Consider the following 23107-nt stretch of genomic DNA (forward strand, 5'->3'; position numbering starts at 1 on the left):
AGCACCATCCACAGGCTGGGAACTCCAGACTGTTTAAAAAGGAGAAAGTAAACTGAGCAAGAGCATTCCCCATTCTGTTTCCTGAGTGTTGATGCCATGTGAAAAGACCCTGCTGTCATGGCTTGTCCTCCACAATGGACTGAATCCTCAACTTGTGAGCCTAAAGGAACCTACACCCTTCTTTCCAGAATAAGCTGCTTCTACTCAGGTATTCTGTCACAACAAGATGAGTGACTGATACAACACTATATTTTCAGGTCTAGTCTAATAAATGGTGGCAATTATTAACCAGATTCTAAAGAAGCCATGGTGTGTATGTGTGTGTGTGTGTGTGTGTGTGTGTGTGCGCGCGTGTACACACATACGTATGCTTTTAACCATAATAGAATAAAAATAGAAAGTCAAAAATCTTCAGAAGTTGTACAAAGAACTAAACATGCTATTTAATGAATAGAGACACTTGGGAAATTTAAAAAAAAATTATTGGTAACAAATGAAAATAAAAATAGCACACAAAAACATACTACTGAAGAGTAATGTTTGCCGTAATGTGTACGTATGCTAAGGAGATGAGGAGTAGCAGGGAGGTGTGTTCAGATTAACAACTTGAAGATACAATTTAGGGAACAAAAGCAAGCACAAACCAAATCCAAAAGGTAATGCGAAGACAGATATAACAAGATCAGAGATAAGATAACTAAAATAGAATAATGAGAACGATGAAAGAAACAAAAAAAGTTCCTTTTCAAAAGATAAACACAATTGGAAAAAATATGTTAACTAGATGCAAAAAGGAAATAGAACATAGTACAAGAAACACCATAGAAAGATAACTTATGAGCTACTCTCAATAATTAAATGCTAACAAATTAGAAAAAAAAATACATGTAACCCTAGATACATGTCATATATCCTAAACAAACTTTAACTATAAAGATATAGAAAACCAGCCCATAAATACCTAGGGATATTGAGTATGCTCTAATATTTAGATTGTATATAACTATGTCGTACACCCTCAAATATATCTGGGGTGTGTGTGTATGTGTGTGTGTGTATGTGTGTAATAATTCATTGTTGATCTGAATTTAATTTTAATTAGAAACTCATTTATCTTGCCACCCTGGACTCAGTAGTAGCCTTCATGCAACTTAGGAATGGAGACAAAATCAGAAAGCCTAAGCCCTAAGGAGAGAATGTATCTTAGCTGGAGAAGTGAAGTCATGTGTATATAAGTCAACTTTATGCCTGTGAATTGGATAAGAGAATCTTCTTAGAGAAACTTGTCCAACAGCAATGCTCAATTCTAGCTCCTTCTGTGTCTGTGGCAGCTGTAGCAGGCTCCTACAACAATCCTAAGCCACCCACTGGTGTTTAGGTCAGTGCTCTTGGCTTGTCTGTAACTTAGCCAAAATCTTGATCTCAGGCTGTTCTACAGCAATTTGTGACATCCAGCTGAAGTTAACCAATTCTGGGAGAAACTAGTTTTGGTGCTGTCATTTGAAAAATAAAACCAATTAACTCAAACTGTTATAAGCATTTTTACTATTTCGTTAACTAAAACAAATAACTAACTTCACACTCACAAAAACATAGTAAGACACTGATATCCTAATTATTAAAAGCATAAAAGTAGAGCTTTACATTAAATGGAAAAAAGATGTATAATTACACAGCCATAACAGACTCTTCCACGGTTCTGACAATAGCTATAATGCAGGGATTCATACCCAAATGTCTCTATGGTATGAAAACAATGATATAAATTAAGCGAATATAAGAGGGAAAGGTGAGATGAGATGTCTAATGCTCGTCACTCAGGCAAATGCTGACTCTGCCAAGCTATTTCCGTCATTAAACTTGTGGTAGCCGTCTCAAGTGTGTGACCTCAAACCCAGGGACAGCCATACTCACAGGCCAGCATCACTGCCCCCCCAAAAGCAAATAGTAAGTTGAATGAATTATCAAAATTAAGGCATAAAAGTTATACACTACATAAATAAACTTAAGGACAGAAACTATGTAATCATTCTCAATGATAAATAGCATTTGACAAAGTTTAAGTTGTAACACAAGAACTGATGACATTAGGAACCCATGATGCATAAATCAAAGTAATAAAAACTCATAAAATATATTTTAAAAAAGAAAACTAAAAATAATAACAACAACAACAACAACAATAATAATAATAATAATAATAATAATAATAATAATGGCTATATACTACAAGCCTAGAGCAATAATAATAATAATAATAATAATAATAATAATAATAATAATAATAATAATGGCTATATACTACAAGCCTAGAGCAAATATTATACCAAACAGAAACAAACTGAGTTCAATGCCTCTATGCCATTTTTAATTCAATATAGTACTTTAAATATTAGCTAGAAAAATTAGCCAAGGGAGAAAGGTTTTAAAAATAGGAAAAAAAAAAAAAAGTCAAATTGTTCTCACTAGCAGATGAGGTAATTCTATACTTAAAGGACTCTAGAAACTACCAAACAAAGACTTTATAGAATCTACTAAAAAACATAGTAGGTACAGGATATAAAATTTTAGATGAATCCATAAGTTAGAGGCCAGTCTGGTCTACAAAGCAAGTCCAGGACAGCCAAAGCCACACAGAAACCTTGTATTGAAAAAAGAAAAAATTTAAGAGTAGCCTTCATATAGTAATGAACCCTCAGAGAAGGAAATTAGGAGAAAAAAACTCAGGCATATTAACTCACAAACAAGAAAGAAAGATAGCCTAAATGAACCTAAAAATGTACCTAGCCAAAGTAAAAGTCCTCTATGATGAAAACCTCAAGACACTGAAAAAGAAAATCAAAGGTGACATGAGAAGACAAAAAAACATTTCACATGCCTGGACTTGTGAATTAATATTGTGAAATTAGTTTTACTACAAAAAAATTAATCTATAGACTAAATGATATAACCTTTTAAATTCTGATGTCACCCTTGGTGGGTCTAGAAAACACAATTCAAGAATGTTATACCAAACTACAAACAAAACAAAACAAAAAACCACATCACCCAAAGCAATCCTAAGGAGTAAGAATCCAACTGAGGTGACACGACATTTGACCTCAAATTATACTACAATAAGCTACGGTGACAAAGATATCCTGGTATTGGCATAAAATCAAACACACTAATGGAGCAAAATAAGAGGAATTGGCAATAAACAGACAAAACTATGGTCACTTAATCTTTGACAAAGGTAACAAACACTACACTGCAAAAAAACACAGCCTATTCAACAAATGTAGCAGACAAAACTGGATATAGCACCTGCAGAAAAGTAAAAGAGATCCGTAGCCTTCACCTTAGACAATAAGGAAGTAGAATTGGATTGGAGATGAGAATTAAGACCCTGAAAGTCCTAGAGAAAATGCTGGGATTTTTGGAGGCAAGCAAGAATTCTCTAAGCAGGAGCCCAGGAACAAGACTCAAGAGTCAATGGACAGAACTCTATAAAAACTAAAGTTTCTGAACAACAAGACAAAGAGCTACCAGCTGAGTGCACACTAGCAGGCCTGAGTAGGAAAGATCTTTAGCAGTTGTATTTCAGAGAAAAAAATTAATCTATAGACTAAATGGTATAACCTTCTAAATTCTGATGTCGCCCTTGATGGGTGTAAAAAACAGAATTCAAGAATGTTAAATGAAACCACAAACTAAACGAAACAAAAGAACTACATCAACCAAAGCAATCCTAAGGGGTAAGAATCCAACTGAGGTGACACGAAATTTGACCTCAAATTATACTACAAAAAGCACCCAGAATTTAAAAATAAATCCAAAACTTAAATTAGCAACAAAACAAACAGCAAATCAACAAATGAAATAAGCAGTTCTCTAAAAAAGAAAAGTAACTATTGTTAAAAGTGGTCAACATTTTTAGTCATCAGGAAAATGAATATTAAAATTAGTTTTGAGAAGCTACCTCACCCCAAGAAAAATGGCTATCACCAAGAAACCTGACAACTCACGCTGGGAAGGATGTGGGGAGAGAGAAACCCTTAGTCACCACTTACAGGAGAATAAATTAACATGCTCATTAGGAAGTAAGTTTGAAGATTCCTTAAAAAATTAGAAATGAAACTACTATATGATATAGCCGTGCCATTCCTAGGCAGCTGCCAGAAGGTTCCATACCCTACACCACAAAGGCATCTATCTGCACACCATGTTTGTCCCTGCCCTGTATACACGAGTAAAGAATGGACCAGCTTGAATGTCTACCAGCAGATGACTGGATAGGGAAAATGGTGCACATACTCAATCAACATGAAATATGATTCAACTGGGGTCAGGGAAGGAAATCATGAAATTTTCAGAAAAAAAGGATGCACTTGCAAAGCATGCTTAAGAGAATGGAGCCAAGCTAGGAATGAAAACACATGTGCACCTTCTCTCTCATATACGTAAACCTAGCCTACAATGCATGTATGAACATGTAAAACTAGGCATAAGAGTAGATACAATCTAAAATTTAGAAAGAAGGCCAAGGGAGGATAATGAGAAAGAACCGCTTTTTTCTTTTTGGGGGGTAGATATACAAAACTCAACTTTCTGAAGCAGCAAAATCAACTTTTTGAATTCCAAAAATATATAACATGTTACTCCTTTGAGGTACTACTGATGGTAAACGTTTGACTGCCTTTTTACTTTGATTGACTATTAACAAAAAAACAAATTAGACATAACCTGTCATGGAACAACACATCTGTCACACTGACCCACGCACAACATGCCATCTACACATCTGTCACACTGACCCACGCACAACATGCCATCTACACATCTGTCACACTGACCCACGCACAACATGCCATCTACACATCTGTCACACTAACCCACGCACAACATGCCATCTACACATCATCTGTCACACTGACCCACATACAACATGCCATCTACACATCTGTCACACTGACCCACGCACAACATGCCATCTACACATCTGTCACACTAACCCACGCACAACATGCCATCTACACATCATCTGTCACACTGACCCACGAACAACATGCCATCTCTCCAGCATCTGTTTTAATTTTCCAAAAGTATGCTTTACATAGAGCAAAGCAGTTTACATATTAAGTAGCACTGTAACAGAATGACTTGATAATAGCTTTAAATAGAAGAAAAGGAGCCATACATGTAGGTGAACCACCTACACATATACACTAGAATAATGAAGAGGCCTGGGTGGGGAGGAGCTGGACCACACAAGGGAGCATATGGCAAGTGACCCAGGTACACTAGACAGAAGGAAGCAAGGGAAGACAGTGCACAGAGTCACAAGATAAAAAAAGAATAAAAATCATAAAAACATTTGTTTAAAAAAAAAGACTTAAAGACTGCTAGTAAGTAACTGGCCTATACACACTGTGTTTTTCCAATGAACACATAACGGTGGTAAAATTTAACTTACAAAGATAAACAACAATAAATAATACTAAGTAAGTCAAAACAAAAAAAAGACTTCTGAAAAAGAGCCTAGGGTGGAGAATCACACTGTGTGAAATGCTAACTCCATCTGAGGGAGGGAGCTGGAAGGATTACCAGTACTGTATGAGCATAAAACAGTATGCGTACACTGGGGATAACTGGGAGGAAGCAGTCAGGACAGTGTGAAGGTGATGAGATATTGATGGCCAAACAGACCCTGAGCTTTTAATTGTGTGGGCCAGTCAGTCTGTTCTCAAGTCCTGTCTGCAACAGTGAGACTTGTGATACAAACACACTATTTTTAAAAGCCACTCACACAAAAAACATAGTGCTAAATTTGTCCCATAAACTGCCAGAATGCAAACTACACACGAATACAAACTTTGATTCATTTAAAATCATTTGATGGGACTGGTAAAACAGCTTGCCAGGTAAAGTATATGCTGCGTAAGTAAGATCGGCAACCTGAGCTCAAACCTTGGAACAACCCATGTGATGGTGGAAGCAGACAACTGATTCCACAAGCATGCTGGAGTGGGGCACATGTAACACACACACACACACACACACACACACACACACACAGTCACTTCATGTGACTGAATTAAAGCCTGAATGCACAGAATTTTGAAGAATTATTTAAAATATTTTCTTTGTAAAGCATGCTCCTCTAGACTTAGCACTAGTTTTCAAATTGAGGTTTGACAAAAGGCCAGCAGTGTCTCTTAGTATATTCTTCTCACAGTTGTTTTTAATGTATTATTGCTGTGAAGAGACGCCATGACTGAAGCAACTCTTAGGAAAGAAAGCATTTAATTAGGGGCTCGCCTACAGTGATCATGACAGAGGGAAGCAGGAGGGGATTGCACTGGAGCTCAGAGTTTAACATCCTGATCCACCAGGTTGAACCTGGTGTGGGCTTTTGAAAGCTCAAAACTCATCCCCAGGTGACACACACCTCCTACTGGATAGCTCCCAGCCTTTCTCAAACAGCTCCCCTACGTGGGGGTCAGTGGGGCTACTCTCATCCAAATCCCCAGCATGAGGACTAAACAATTTCCTCTTTAAAGCCCTAAACTTGAGAATACAATCAATGTAAACTCGTATTACTGACGTTGTTGATGTTATTCTTAATAAGTCTTCAAGTCTTAACACATGTATGAGTAAAGGAGAATTAAAATATTAACATTCATTTTTACAGCTAAACACACCGATTTAGATTTCTGACATTCATTTTTATAACTAAACACTCCCCACCCCTGCCCTGTTTCTCTCTTTCAATCCTTAACTGTACAAGTTATTCTACTTTAAAAGGGAAGTGGGGGAAAGGAAAGCACCGTGTTAAACTTGGTGAAGCTCACAGTACTAATCATCCTTTAAGCCTAACCCCAACTTCACATAAACATCCAATGCGCACTCACAATAACTGTATCTGTAGTGCTTTGAATGAGAACGGCCCCCCAAAGGCTCAGATATTTGAATACTTGACCTAAAGTTGATAACATTATGAAAAAAGAGAGACAAAAAGACTTTCTTAGAATAAGAAAAAAGCTAATAGAAGAGATTAAAAAGGCTCATCTCAGGTAATACATGAAAATCCTATTAACACAGGTTTGCCTGTAAATAAAACTCACTAATAAGGAAAAAAAAAAAATCAAATGAGTTCACAAAGTGGTATTTGTAGTATGCGTGCGTGCGTGCGTGCGTGCGTGTGTGTGTGTGTGTATGAGAAAGAGGGGGGAGGGAAGGGAGAGAGAGGAGAGAGAGAGGAGAGAGAGAGAGAGCGCGCGCGCACATATGCAGGAGTTCGGGGCGGGGGGGGGGGGGGGGTATGCAAGAGTGCATAACAATTCCACAGAACTCAAATTAGCTATAAGATGTCAAAATGGAAGAGGTTCTAGAAAGTGAAAAGTTGAGGGAAGAAAGTATTTTTTCCTAACGGACACTTATATATACAATAAAAATCACATAAATTTGGACCTGAGGAGAAGAAAGCGGTTTTTTCATAATAGATACATACATACAATAAAAATCCTGTCAATTTGGGCCTCAGGCCCGGAGAATACAGCACACAAGTATGAGAATAGGAGCTCAGATGCCAGGGCCTGAATAAGAAAGCCAGGCGGCCCCAGCAGCAGCCTAGCCTGGTCCCATCATTCTGTAAAAAGATACAAAGGGTTCCCATGGGCAAGCAGGGCAGGTAGACCAGCCACCTAAACTAGAGTGTCAGGTTCAGCTAGAGACACTGTCTCAGGACAGAGTAAAAGAAAGACACCTAATGACAACTTTCGTAAGTATGTGCACAAGGACTTGTGGAGGGGATGGGAAACAATATGACCAAAATATATGAAAAACTTTAAAATTAATACAATGTCACAAAAGTTAAATTAGACTATAAAAATAATTAAGTGACTAAATAGAGAGGTGGCTCAGCAGTAAGAACATTTGCTGCTCTTGGAAAGGACCTAAATTTGGTTCCCAGAACCCTCATGGGCCAGTTCACAACTGCCTGTAACTCCAGTTCCAGAGGACCTGACGCCTTCTTCTGGCTCTTCAGGAAACAACACATGGATATATATGTATATACATACAAATATCTGTACACACGCAGTCAGTCATCTACACACAAATAAAAATAACAATTTTTAAATCATCTTTTATATTTGAGACTATAATTAATATATTAAAAAATAAAATGGAGAGCAATAAAAAATATCCAAACCAATATGTGACCTCCACATGCACACGCACAGGCAAGCACGCCCTACTTATGTATATAGATGTATATAAACACAAGAAAAATAACTTATTAAGTTATATAAGGATAGTAACAGTAATATTCTAAAGCACTGCTATTCATTAAGACAAATAGGAGTTAATGATTCCAAAAAAAGGAGAGTAGAAAACAGACTTATCTGATAAGAAAAGAGAAACACACTGCTACCCAGGAACTTAGCCATTCACCCTGCTTTTGCCACATACATACACCACTGGTGTATAACACCTTCTCCTACAGCTGCTGCAAAACATTTGGCATAAGCAACTTGAGGGTCTTATTTTTGGCTTACGGTTTTAGAGTCCATCAGGGCAGAAAATTGTAACTGGGGGAAGCATCACTGCCCGTGAAAGCACATGGCTGTATAGAAAACAGAATAAAAAAAAAAAACAGGACCAGAAGCAGGGCCTTACTGCCTATCCTCAAAGAGGGGCCCCTTAGGGAAAACATCTGTCAGCCAGGCCCTATCTCCTGTAAGTTACATAATATCCCTAAATACTGTCACCACCTGGGACCAAAGGCTCAGAAACATAAGCCTGTGGGAGGCTGTTCAATCAGGTAACATCAGAAAAGGCTGTCAAGTCCTGAATGTCTACTGATAGAAAAGCATTCTGACTATGAAACAATCTTGCTTAAAAAAAAATTAAAATTAAAAAAAGGAAAAGGAGAAAAGAGTCAATAGGTTATTGAGGTATCTTAGGATTCTACTGCTGCGTGGAAACACCATGACCAAAAAGCAAGCTGGGAGGGCAGGGCTTATTTGGCTTACACCTCCATATTCTGCCCATCACTGAAGGAAGTCAGAACAGGAACTCAAATGGGGCAGGAGCCTGGAGGCAGGAGCTGATGCAGAGGCCATGGAGGAGTGCTGCTGCCTGGCTGGCTTCACACGGCTTGCTCAGCCTGCCTTCTGACAGAACCAGGACCACCAGTCCAGGCAAGGCTCTACCCACAGTGGGCTGGACCCTCCCCCATCAATCATTAAAATAGAAAATGCCCCACAGCCGGATCTTATGGAGTCGTTTCCTCAATTGAAGTTCCCTCCTTTCAGATAGCTCTAGCTTGTGTCAAGGTGACATGACTAGCCAGCGCAATGGGAAAAGTGGAGAGGGGGCTAGAATTCAGTTTGTCTCTGATCAAGACTCTTGACCTAATGCCCAAATATACCAACGAAATGAAAGATACTAATAGGAGTCTAATAAGCAAGATACAGACCACAGGAAATTCAGCTCAGTTTCTCTACAAAACGAAAAGAGACGGAGAGATCCTGAGCTCAGAACAAAGTACAACAGCGGTTCTCCACCTTCCTAACGCTGTGACCCTTTCATACAGTTCCCCGTGTCGTGGTGACCCCAGCCACACAATCACTTTCACTGCAACTTCGTGACTGTAATTCTGTTGCTGTTGTGAATTGTGATGTAAGTATCTGACATCTGACAAGGAAGCACTGGGAAAGGGTCGTTTGACCCCAGTCCCCAAGGGAGGGAGGCACTGAGAGCCACTGCAGTCAAGTCTCACCAACCAATCTTGACTTACATGCTTCACTTGGATTCTGGTTCAAGTTAAGACTGGGAGAAGCCAAGCCATTTATAGCACATTTTTAATTTTGAATAATGACTAAGGAACTACAACCTCATAGCTAAGTTAAAAGTAGTCTATATCTTTTGAAAAAAGAGTACTACAATATCTGTTTTAAAGGGGGAAGAGATGAAACAATGTTGGGATCTGCTTTGAGTCATACTGTGGAAAGTTAAAGAAATGGCCTGTGTAGGTGAAACAAGAAGAGGCAGGGGCTGGTGACTACTCCAGCCGGACGAAAGCTGCACGGAGAGTTTATTATGCTGGCTTGTTCTTTTTTTTTTTTTTTTTTTTTCCTCATGTTTGCTATTTCCATAAAAAGATAATTTAAAAAATTAAAACACTTCAGCAAGGAACTGTTCTTTTACAATAAATTTCAGAGTTCACAGACAAGAGCAAAATGACCACAGTTTAAACAAAGCCCTTTAACAGAAGTACTGATAGCAAGCATGTGCAAAGGCAACAAAAATGACTTCTAAATTTTTTCAAAGACAGTATGTAAATAAAACAAAGAAAGCCTACTCCATAAATCACATGCATGCCTCAAATTGTGTTTGTGTAAAATGGGACATTTTACCTTATTGTGATACTAGGCAAACAGTAAAAACATGTACACCACAAATCCAACAGTCAAGTGTTCTAGTAGGAAGCAGGAATAGAATCACTGACCCAATGCCTTGCTGTGTCTTCTACATTGTGCTGTCACTACTTTTTTTTTTTTTTTTAAGATTTATTTATTTATTATTATGTATACAGAGCTCTGCCTGCATGTACACCTGCAGGCCAGAGGGGGGTATTAAATCACATTATAGATGGTTGTGAGCCACCATGTGGTTGCTGGGAATTGAACTCATGACCTCTGGAAGAGCAGTTAGTGCTCTTAACCACTGAGCCATCTCTCCAGCCCGCTGTTACCACTTTTCAAATTTAGAAAACTACAGAAAGCATCAGACGTCATAAAAATATGCAACCACACACTTCTGAAATGCACTCTCTTGGGGACTCTGAATAAATGGATTCTCAACCTACTAAAATTTAATGTGATAAAAAATTATATGTTTTTAAGAGACCTATACAATTTTAAATAGCAAAACTACCTAGAGATAATCATCTTTAGAAGGGAAATAAAAAGTGTTTTAAAAAATAAAACAGGGATGTAAAGGGAGGATCATCATGATGATTTGTAAGTAAAGAAAAATAAAATGAAAAGGTAACAAAATCCATGTTTCCCGAGGCCTTTCTTTCATTCAGCCCAAAAAATGTGGAGCTACATTCCCAAAAGCAATTTCAGACTAGATGTCTTTATTTTTCCCCAGATAAACTGGATGTTAAAGAAAAATGACAAAGTATATTTGCTCTGGGACACTGAAGAGGCAAAAAAGAAACTGAGAAGAAAAACCCTTTGTAAGTGACATAAAACTGGTCAAAATCCCCCAACATGCTGACTAAGCCTGTGACAGTAAGCAACACTGTGACTCCTTCCAACTCTCTCCAAAGTTCTGTTACAAAAAGCCATAAAAGTGAAACAACCATTATACACAATAAAAGCCAAGCAGTGGGCCAGATCTTTAAGGTTTAGGAGCACTGCTTACCTGGTATTAGTAACACCACATTTAATCATAACTCAGTGTCACCGGTGCCTTACATAAGCCTCAGCTGCTTCCTTATAGACCCCCATAAGCTGCCACAACATTAAGAGGTAAGACCTCAAAGTCTAGAATATAATTTTAAGTCGGGAATCTAAACAAAATGTGAGGTGCACATCTGAGCGATAAAACTCTATAACCCTGGCCTGTCACTGAGAACAGTCTATCAATTTTGCTAAAAGACCAGTTCCTAGAGACATACTAGGAAAGAAAATCCCCATAACAGTTTCTGACAGCAATTTTTGTATAAAATCATGTTTAGATAAAACAAATTTTAAATAAATGGTGACACTATTAAAAACAAAACAAAATTATGAGGAATCAAACATAAAGCCAGCACCTACAAAAACCTGAATCTGGTACCAGTATTAGAAGATGCCCATGCATGTATGTGCTATCAGCTTTACACTTCCCTTAACATCTGGTGTGCCTGGCAGCTTTCCCTAGTAAAGCACAGAAATCCTTGATTGCTTAACGCTTTTTATCAAACTCATAAAAATGGACTGCTTTCAGTTACCCAGAGAAAAATGTAGATTTTTCATTTGTCCACAAGAAAGCCATACACAGAAGACTACAAAACAGAAAACAAAGCTTTGTCTTATCCATTATGAACACAGTCAATCCTTTCTTCACATCTGTCCTTACAAGGAGAGAAGAAAGCTCGAAATCGTGGCAACGCTTCCTGACAAAGTCCTTCGGAATGACACCTCCCTCCCTAAAGAGAAGGCCAGCCTCACTCAGCCAACCTAAACACCTGAGCCTTACTGTGGCCCAGATTTTAAAACCAGACAGTACCAACATCTTGGATGATTTCATAGAGGAACAAGACAGAGGAATACACTTACACTAAACACATACACAAGCTCTGAGTTCTTTTCATCGGGTTTTTCAAACAACACTGTTTGAAAGAGAGAGAAGAAAAACAAGCTTTCAAATCTGCAGTAAGCTGAGATTTATGCTTGATTCTCTCATGAACATGGTATTACAACTTTTAGAGTTCACAACAACTCTTAGACTAGTTTTTACATTTAAATCAAAATAGATATTATTTCACTTAGGATTTAGCAAAACACTGTATTCATGTTACTGAACTGCAAGGCATCCTGCAGTGCCAGGCTGCTACTCAACTATTTACTCATTACTCTTAGAGAGTCATCTATCCATGGCATGTATGTTTCTGTGGCAGAGAAATTGGTTTCTCATGGAATACCCATGAACTCCCTCTCACTTCAGTCACCTTGTGGTTAGTCACAGCTGTGAAACCAATTTGTGTCTTATTTCCAAACCAAAGCACTTAAATCCGGCGCATGACTCCTTCAGTTCTCTTGACTAGACACGTGTTCCAAGTGGAGGAGCTAAGGATGGAGGCAGGGACCTGCATCTGCATGAGAAGAGCAACACAGACGTGCGCCTGGACCCACACAGGAAGCCTTGCAAATAAGAAACACACCTTAATATGCTGAGCCAGTCATTCTACGCTCCTCAATAATCACAGCACAGCTAGCAGAATTTGGTGTTTCTTACAGCCTAATTGTACCTAAACACTTCGAGACAATACACATTTGAAAATGGCACACCTTGTGTATGCTAAAGGAGATCTTTTCTGTGTACTTTTGTATATGTAAAATAAATAGAAAAATTAAAAGATCGAATTTTGAAAGCAAAGTGGGAAAACAATCCTATACAGAACTTTAAAAAGAAACAGATACTTATAATTTCACTGTAAGAGTAAAAACTCTAAAGCCAACAATCTAACTTTTTTCTAGTAACCACACAAGCTATAAAACAAAACAAACAAACAAAAAAACCCAATGATCCAAAACTACCAACTGAGAAACTGTAATCCACTACTAGGGAACAGGTAGCAGGGAAGCAAGGAGAGACTACAAAGCCTTTCACAGCACATGACTGTGATTACCAGCCAGAGCTGAAACTGGATGGAGCTGCACCTGCCAATCCACATGCTGGGTCCCAAGAGCTGTGAAGACCAAGTTTTCAGTAAGGATGGCACAAAATGATTTGGTAGCAAAACCAAATTATGAGCTGATCTTAAATGACTTAAACTCACGTGCAATTCAGTTAGTTTAAAGCTGAACTTTGATGATTCTTCAATGTATTTTTTTTTCCTCTTGTTTTGGTTTGTTTTGTGGCACTGGGAATTAAACTTACGGCCTTACACATGCTAAGCCAGTAAGCACCCTACCACTGACCACTAGCACTAGCCCTGCATACGTCTCCCTTAAGTTCCATTAATATTCCTTAGATATAGTCAGCCTACAGCCATAGCATGCCAGCAGTAGACAGAAAGCATTTCTGAGTGAAAAGGCTGTAATTTAGCAGGTTCAATGGTACCCATTCCTGTGGCTTCATACATCATACTGTAAGACACACGTAAACTCCTAATACAGAACTGGTAAGAGATGGAGGCATCGTTGTAGGTGGATGCATTAAAGCCAACTGTCCACTGACTGAGAAGGCAGAGTCCCTCCCGGAGCAGGTGTCTGTGATGCTCCTCCCTCCCAGCTTAACTGATGCTTCTGTTCTGGTAACTCCTGGAAGGAGGAGGCTGTCTTACGCTTTGCAGGCGCACAGCAGCACCTTTGATCTCTACCTTCTACCCAATTCTCAAGAACATGATGTCTCTAGGCTTTGGCAACTGTCCCCAAGATGGGGGGGGGGGGCACCTAGGGCAATACCCTAATACAAAACCACTGATCACAAAGCAAAAGAAAATTATCAAAAGCTTAATACAGTAGCACATCATCTAGAATCTAAGCCTCTAGCAAAATGCCCGAACATGTGTCTATTGAAAGACACGAGAAGAAAGAAAATAATCATATTCTATTCCTTAAACTTGTGCCTAGTTTTGTCTTTCTCTCACATTAAAATAACAAACCATGTTCTGCCTTCTCAATCTGAACACCCAAGCAAATCTGACTTTCCTGATAACCACACACAATGCATCTGCTGTTACAGCTTCACACTCAAGGTGAGAATACAGTATGAGGTACAGAACTGCCGAGCACAGAGAGCAGCATTGGCAGCATGTAACTTTTCAGACGCTCTTACTGTTCCCACCTACTTTCTGACATTATTTGAAATGGGCACTAACAAATACTAATAAAACTATGACCTCCCAGGGGTACCGTTTTCAGTTACCCCCCTGGAGCGGTACGGGGGGAAATGCCTTTAGTCTTCCAACTGTCCAAGTCCTCCTATAGTGGTTTATATGAAAAAAGTAAGATTACTGTGAATATAAGCTTCTTCTAATAATCAAATAAAAATGTTAGCTTAGAATTATATTAGGATAATCATCTTAAACAACTGAAATAAGAACAAATATATATGCTATTTAATATTTTCTCCAATTCAAAAAAAATCATTTTCCTGGAATTCCATTCTGGGAAAAGAGAAGGATGGAGATATAGTGTAACTAGTTAGTAGTGACATGCTCCTGAGCAGCAGAGCAGGGTCTGAACCCAGGTAGCCTGACTTCTATACTAGGACTTTTCAAACCTTAACACACAAATCTTCAAATCTTGTTAACTTCACATTTCTGATTCTACGCCTGTGACTGAGGGTGGAGGAGGGCAAAGGGAGGAGGACGCAGCACTCTGCGCTTCTCACAATTTTCCCCATGATACACAGCTCACCCTATCAGCAACAACAGTCTGGTCTACCTAAAAAGCAATTTAAGCAACCTCCAAAAGACCCTTGATTGAGCTCAGTGAGGAGTTACCAGCTTCTCATTCAGAACTTAGGTTTCCAGGTTTAGTTTTCTTCAAGAATAATATGTCAAAATTTCTAAGCACTTACTTTTAGGTCTTACCAGAAAATGTCATTATAAACTTAAATCTGTAATGCCTACCCCAAATAGGCATTTCCCATATCAAAAAACTATACCAATATCCAAAACATCTGCATTATAATAGATTCTATCTAAAGATGCTAAAGAGTATTTTAGAAGCATGCATTGTATTTATTTATATATATACAGAGAAATTAGGGGCTAAGTTAGAAGCATAGCACCTTTCTAAATGTGCAGTTTCTGTAAGCCTGCCTACAAGACAAGGCCACCCCTTAGCACAGCACTCCAGTCACGTCAACAGGTTTCTCTAAAAGCAGAGCAATGCACACACAATTTTCTTCCAACCTTGCTAGCATATCGGTTATTTACAGCCTAATCCGAAGCCTGCATGGCAAGACTACATTTAAACCAATAAGCAAAAGGTGTGCATCAACAGGTGAACCCTCATGGGCAAACTGCTAGATCTGAGATCACCTAGGAGACACCCCTCTGGGCATGCCCGTGAGGGTGCTTCCAAAGAGAACTCACTGAGAAGGGGGTCCTACCCTGCCTGTGAGCAGCAGTACCTCTTGTAATTCCAAAACTGAAATACATTCAAGTCACTGGCAACCTCATCTTTACCAATGTGCTTGGTACCAGAAAAAAGAAGGAATCCACCTAAGTACCATCAAGCTGACTTAAGGGAGCACAATTCAACAATTAAATCAGTACTTGATCACTCTGGGTGATTAGACCTAACTAAAGAATGCTAATTAAAGAAAGAAATTTAATAAAAATCTTCCTAGTCTGAATAATTTGGCTTTTTTTTTTCCTGAATTTTCTTAGATTTCAATCGCCTCTTTTTCTGAGATACACAGATATACTTTACATGTCTGCCCTGAGGAAGAATTACATCTGTCACATACTTTGAAAGCTTGTATTAAAAAAAAAAAGAAAGAAAGAAAGAAAAAGAAAAGAAAAAAGAAAGAAAAGCAAAACTCCACACACATTCAAAACCATACTATTAGGTTGCTTACATTGCAGACAATATAAACCCACATATCTTAAATGTACTTATAAATACAAAATTTCATTTTTAACCTTAGCCTAAATAAGGAGTGAATTTAAAGCATACAATCTCCATAAGCCTTACAATAAACATTTAAACATCTATGAATTTAAGAACACTGTGATGCTCTTTCCCAGATCTAACATGAAGGCAGTAAGTATATAATACAAATTTAGGCTTGTCCTTCAAAATTCAACACTGCCTGCGCTAAAACAATCTACAAAGTTCCTACCCAGGAGAAGTAGTGGACCTTTCACACAGCATTAGACATACCCAAGTACCTGGCCTTTTTACATGCAAGGTATATACGAGAAAAAAGCCTTAACTTCAAAGTGCTAAAAGCAATTTATAATGCCCACTCTTCTCTAATTACTCATGCAGTGGCAAAGTAACTCAGACAGTAAAGACACAGAAAACTGGAAGATGCCACCTGCAGTAGTTGACAGTTCATCAAGTGCACCGAGGGGCAGAGCAGACCGAAGCTGCTGTGCACACACAGGAGCAAAGCCTCAGTCTGCCGCTAGCCTAACTGCCAAATGCTGAAAGCGCCAGCTCACAGACTGGTCCACAAAGGAAAAATTCAGAACATTCTGCCCATAGAAAGCGTCTGTTTCCTCTAAAATAATTCCTGGTGACCTTGTGGAAACACCCTGGGTGTAACATGGAAGCCGGTTCCTAAAGCACCACAGCACTGCTATGAGTGGGGGGCATCCAACACACACCTAACTCCTTCTGTAGATTACTCTTGTCCCCTGGGCTGTGCTATCTTCATAAAAATCTACCTTTTCAAATGTTCGGTCGTACACACAGTTTTTAAATAGCAGAGGGTTCTGTACTGATCTTTGGGTTTCTCATACTGACAGAAGTAAGTATGCATGATGCAAATGAGTATAGATTCTTCCAGAGTACAAACTTAACTTGATCTTCTGAAATGAACATAGCTTTGACATACCATTTGGGAGGCTGGACAGAAATACTTATATTTAATCAATTTACTTATTTTAAGGACAGCACAAATACAGCATTAGTCTCACAATTAGTTGCAAATTTTCTAGCTAAAAAGAGTGAAAACAATTTTAGTAACACTTACTAAACATAGCCACAATATTATCATTCAACACATAACAGCAAATTTTTATGCTCTGTTAAGCTTTTAAAATTCAATGCATACATCACACTTTTAAGGTGTCATTTTGAACCAGCCACAAGTAAAGCCATCAATAGCTGCATGTGGTTAGTGGCTACAGTATTGGATAGCATGGCTCCTAAATACTTTGAGGTTGGACATGCCTACTTTTAATAAGCAAAACTATTTAATTCAGTGGAAAATTCAGAATCAGACCACCTTATCACAGACCTGATTAACATACATAGTAAGAGGTGAATGGATTACACTTGTGTATATAGCTGACTTCAGAGATCTGTCTGATCAACACAGGCAAACACAGAATTTGTAGCTGAAAGAGATTAAATGCTAAGGCGCCTTTCTACCAAACTGTAACATCGCCTCAACTGTACCAGCAACTCTCAATCATGAGTATCTCTGTGCAAATTATTTATATTTATCTCCAAATGTGATACATTATGAAATAATGCTATATAATCACTCTTCAAAAATAAAAGTAGTATATAAGATGAAACCAAAAATTATGAAAAAAATGTACCCATTGGCTACTTTTGATGCATATTAACATTATTAGACACAACAATCTTAAATTATTCTACCTGGGTTTCAGTGAAATCCTTTCCACGATTACAACTTACTAAGAATTTTCTCAAGCAATTAGGGTAATTGCTTAAAATGTAAATAATTCCAGCAACTCATCCTCCGGAAATAACTGAAACCATTATTTAGCACATAAAATTTGTTCCTTAAGGCATATTACTGGAAATCAGACAGAAATGACTACTCTTGTTTACTGCATTTACATTTTCTAACACTGCATTCGGCAAGCTCTACATCTGGAAGGTTAGTCCAGACTGCACACAAACAGTTCTTTGAATCTGAAATTTTTAGAAATCACTGAAATACAGTGGTAAACAGAAAGGCTCTACAGACATCCAGGCACAGTCAGCACCGTCCACACTGACTTCAGAGGCACAAAATCCTACGTTCGTAAGTTCAACTGTGTATGCTAAAGAGTACCTGTTCTCCTGTTATTATTTCATTAATCTAGATAATTTTAGTTTAGTGCACTTCAAAAGAAAAGAAAAAGGGGAAAAAAAAAAAAAAGGAAAGGAGGAAAGGAAGAAAGGAAGCCAAGGAAGCCCGCTTCTTAGGCTGCACATATATCCAGGCAAGATCATTAATCTCCAATCATTTCTCCACAACTCAAAATCCAAACAACAAAATCTGTTTCTTACCTGCAGTTGGGAGGAGGATCAAGGGTGATTTCAGCTAGCTCCTTCTGAATTCTGTTAGTGAAATGAGACCAAACAAAAACCGATCTGAGGTAGCCTCCAGAACAGCCAGGAATCACACTGCCCTCTACCACTGTGCAGTTAAATGCAAGGCTGGCTCTCCTTCAGTAAGGCTAACATGGCTGCTTCCTCTTTGTTCTCAGAGGCAGAACCAAATCCCTTAGCAGAAACTTTGCAGCTCTTTTTCTCACGTGCTACAGTTACCAAGCGTGTCATTTACACCTGATTTGAGAACTAGCCCTCACTGACCACTACGGGAAGGATATATAATCCATTAAAAAACAGTTTTTAGCAAAGAAATTCTCTTTTCAAGCTTATATGCAAATGAGACAGAAAGGGAGGAGGGAAAACACCAGAGAATTTGACAATGACTTCAAGTCACTTTCTACTGAGCTAAAAATTAATAGCTTGCCACAAGAGCACATTCACAGTTTTGGCAATATTTTAACTGTCGGAGAAGTTTAAAATTTATAAACATCTTTGCCAATGAAAATTTCAAACTGGCATTCACATTAACTACGGCTGCCTTCTCTCAGTGCATCTTAAGGTGGACCTTTTAAGATTTAATAAATTTGCAGAGGAAGAATATAAATATATAAGCTCAAGTTATAAGCAAAAGGCAACTCCGATATTCTCCAAATTTAGGACATTTTCAAAACTTAGGGCACATTTAATATGCTCCTCCACAGGATTCTAACAAATTGGGCACTTTAGATTATTTCAAAGACTGTTCCTGGTCCAAAAAAATACTGTGAAGCTGCTAGCATTTGATTGATAGTTAAAACCCAAACAAAAAGAGTTTGAGTCTCAATAAAAATATAACATTTGATCAGTTTTTACACTTTTCTTTCTTCAGTTCTGACCAATAAAAAAAATCAACAAAGCACCTATACTGGATAATGCTGTGGCTACATTTCATTTTAATCACTAGTTTTTCTAGCTATTCCAACATTACCACGACTCAAGAGTCCTACTGGCAGAATTTTTTTCTGTCACCACAGAAAATAGAAGCCAACAGAAAACGGCTGATCTCTAAGTTCGCCTTAGTGACATTTCCCCTGCTGTTGGCCTGTCGTACTTATCCACAAGTTACAGAGTGAAGAGAACGAAGGACAGTGACATCTTCTGTGACTGAGCAACACCTAAAACTACAACTGGCTACTTTGGAGTCTTATCTGGCCTCACAAGAAGGTGGGGTGACAGTAATTTTACCCACAGTAACAACTGCGCTGCAAGATTCAAAGCCTTCTTCACACAAACTGTGATCCAGTTTAAAAAGCACACTAGAAGATGTGCTTTCCAACACAGCCAAGCCTGGCAGCTACCAACTCTCTAGTAAACATTACCATCTCTCACCATTCCGTTTTGCGGAGAGAGGCACTGCTGGTCTCTAGAACTGTCCCTTCCACTCAAGCATGACTCACTAAAGGAAACCTCTCCGATGTACCATCTAATTTGGGTTCACCAAATTTTCCTTGCCAACCCATTCAACTGTCAGAATGCACCCCCCAGCTCTCCTTGAGGTGACTCAAGTTACCATATACAGAACCAAGTGCACGTGCTTTCAAGTCAGCAGTCGTAGGAAGGTTGCCTATGCACCACGCACAGAATGACAGCTCCTTCACGGTCACATACATTTGACGGGGAAGTATTTCTGAACAGCTGCCATGGACATTAAGCCAACAAAAGCACCCAATGGGACAAGGAGGCAGCTTCTCAACGTGAGTCCTCCCTTGCAGGCGTTACCTTTTAGCACTAGTGGATAACTTAGCAGTCGTTTTGCTAGAGAGTTTGGTGTTTTTCTTTTGCTGGGTGGCAGAAGGTTTTCTTTCTTCCTGTTCCTCGGGCTCTGGAGCGGCAGGGTCTCGCTGGTCCGCATCTGAACTGCCACTGCTGGTGCTGGGGCTCTCATCATCCGACCTTTGCCTATCACTGGACATCTTGGTGAAGTTATCTCTGGGAAAACTCCTAAGGAGAGAAGGGACCGGCAGAGAAATGTTAGATCTTAAAAAATAACCCTGCAGCATGCTGCTCTCTCAATAAGCACCTACGAGAGTATTTTTGTAAAAGGATTCAAAAGTCCCTGTATTTATGGTACAGCAAGGTTACAGGGAGGGGAGGCTGATGGGTTGTGTACCGCAGGCGTTGAGGGATTTAGAGAAGTCAAGTTAGGAAACCCACTCACATTTTTCCCCCATCCCTCAGACAATCTATCAATTGTCTACTTTCTCAGAAGGCATGAAACAGATTTGCCAGGGAACTTGGGCAACGGGCATTAATAACATATGACAACTGTAAATAACAGATCTCGCTGAGAATGTTCGAAAGTCACTAAAATCGTCTAAATATTTACAGGCTGACACGGGGTCTGAGCCACCAAATCCTCCTTCCCAGAGGGAAACATACCCTGTTAGTCGCCCATATGCTCATTTACAGTGGCGGGTCCTCCCGTGCGCACCGAAAGCCTTTGAACACAGCACTCAAATTTAAAAAAAAAAAAAAATCAACTGGCAGCCGCCCCACAGCCGGCGGCGAGGATTCACCCGGCCAAGCCCGAGCTGCCACCCGAAGAAGGGCAGGATCCGAACTGCACCTTCTGCAAAGCTCCCGGTGCCACCGACGTTCCCCGCTCAATTCCTCCTCGCTCACCGACCGACATTTTGTCCAAAAAAAAAAAAAAAAAAAAAAATCCGCAAAGCGGCCAAAAAGCCCGAGGGCAAAACAAACAAACAAACAAACAAAAGCCCTCCCCCATACACACCACCACCACCACCCACACCCCAAGAAGTGCAACAAATTGGCGCGACCAGCCCCGGGGCGAGCGCGGGGCCACGCAGCTCCGCGGTCCTTTGTGGGGAGGGCCGCGCAGGGGACCGCGCCACTGCGCCCGCCCGCCGGGGGATGCGGGACCCGCCGCCCCGCGCCGCCGGCTGGCTGACGAGCGCGGCTGACTGAGGAGCGCGGCGCCCGGCGCGAACAAAGCTGCCGCCCCCGCCCCCGCCGCCCCCCACGCGGGCCCCGGCCCCGCCGCCGCCTTACCTCGGCCGCCCGCCCGGCCCGCTCGTGCGCCGCTACGCTGTGGGGGAGGGAGAGCGCCGAGGAACCTTCCTTGAGGAAATGGAGGCAGCCTGGGGTGGGGGGGCTGAGGGGGGGAGAGAGAGAACCACGGGAGGGGGTGGGGGGGAGAAAACAGGGAGGGGAAAAAAAAAAGCCGCCGCCGAGCGCCGAGGCTCCGGCCGGGGAGTGTGGAACATCGAAAGTCGCAGGCGGCCGTGCAGTGCCGCGCTGCGGCCGGAGGGTGGCGCCGCCCCGCGCTCCGGGAGCCACGGTGGGGTGGGCGCTCCGCCGGCCGAGGCGCAGGGACGCGGGAGCCCCCCGCGCGCTCAGCCTCCCGCCGCCCCGCTCGGCTCGGCTCGGCTCCTCCCGGCCGCGCAGTCAGCAAGTTCCGAGCGAGCGAGCGAGCGGGGGAGGGGCGGGCGCGGCGGCGCGCGTGCTCGCCGCTTGCCTGGTGGAGGGGGGAGGGGGGAGTGCGAGCTGCTCGCGCGCGCCCCCGCGTGCGCGCGCCCCCGCTGAGCCTCCCTTCCACCGGGTTTGCGCGGGGAGGAGGGGGGGGCACTGGGGAGGGAAAGAGGGGGTGTCGGATGGTAGATGCGCACGCGTCCGCCCGCCCGCGCGCGGCCGGGACAAAGAGCGCGGCGGGGACCGGCGGGCTGGCCCCTGCGCCCTTAGCCGCCGAGCTCGTCCTGGAGGGAGGAGGAGGCGGTGGGGGGCGCGGTCTCGCGGGGCCGCGGGTGGCTTCCGGCCTGAGCCCGCCTCCCCCCGGGCGACGCTGCCCATTGGATTACCCGCCCCTGAGATCCGGGAGGGGGGCGAGGGCGCTCCCGCGGTTACCCGGGGAGATCCCGTACCTGAGCGGAGAGCCCTGGGCGCGTGGCTGGGGCTTCCCCCGGTGCCCCGGGAGGCAGGAGATGAATAGTGTTATTGAGGAGGCCAAGCACGCAGGCAAAGCAAAGCTGCTCCTGGCCCCTCTGTGAGCTGAAGGAAGTGGCAAGGTGAAGTCCTAGGCTCTGAGGGGAGGTGGAGAGGATTTTGAGGTGGGGGGGCTGGGGATGGGGGGGGCGGAGGCAACCTCAGCTAATCTCTGTCTCCCATCCTGCAATGTCACGGCCAAAGGGGACTGCCCTCCGGACGCTTTAGAAACTTAAAAGTCCGGAACCGGTTTTTTTTTTTTTTTTTTGGTTTTTTTTTTTAAATGTCCCGCTCAAGATGTGGACCGTGGAGTAAGGAAGTCTGAGGGGCTAGAACCTGACATCCCTGGCTGGCGGCCGCCTCTGCCCTGTTCTTGAGCTTGATGAGCC

General features: G+C 41.3%; 1 protein-coding gene across 3 annotated transcripts in view; it reads right to left on the reverse strand.

Annotated features, from left to right (window-relative positions):
• Nucleotides 1–22805, reverse strand: part of Ube2e3 (ubiquitin conjugating enzyme E2 E3) — a 63107-nt gene extending 40302 nt beyond the window's left edge. The window contains exons 1-3 of one of the 3 annotated variants that reach the window (XM_051167124.1): nt 22658–22805; nt 20496–20717; nt 18693–18743 (exon numbers count right to left, since the gene is read on the reverse strand). In XM_051167124.1, the coding sequence (XP_051023081.1) occupies nt 18693–18743; nt 20496–20689 (245 nt within the window). In that variant the 5' untranslated portion in view covers nt 20690–20717; nt 22658–22805. Of the gene's footprint in view, nt 1–18692; nt 18744–20495; nt 20718–21155; nt 21423–21788; nt 21892–22657 lie in introns of those variants that run through there. The other 2 variants (XM_051167122.1, XM_051167123.1) reach the window with 2 other exon arrangements.
• Between the last annotated feature and the right edge of the window lie 302 nt (nt 22806–23107).

Source organism: Acomys russatus, chromosome 24 (genome assembly GCF_903995435.1).
Source record: "Acomys russatus chromosome 24, mAcoRus1.1, whole genome shotgun sequence".
Lineage (NCBI taxonomy): Eukaryota > Metazoa > Chordata > Mammalia > Rodentia > Muridae > Acomys > Acomys russatus.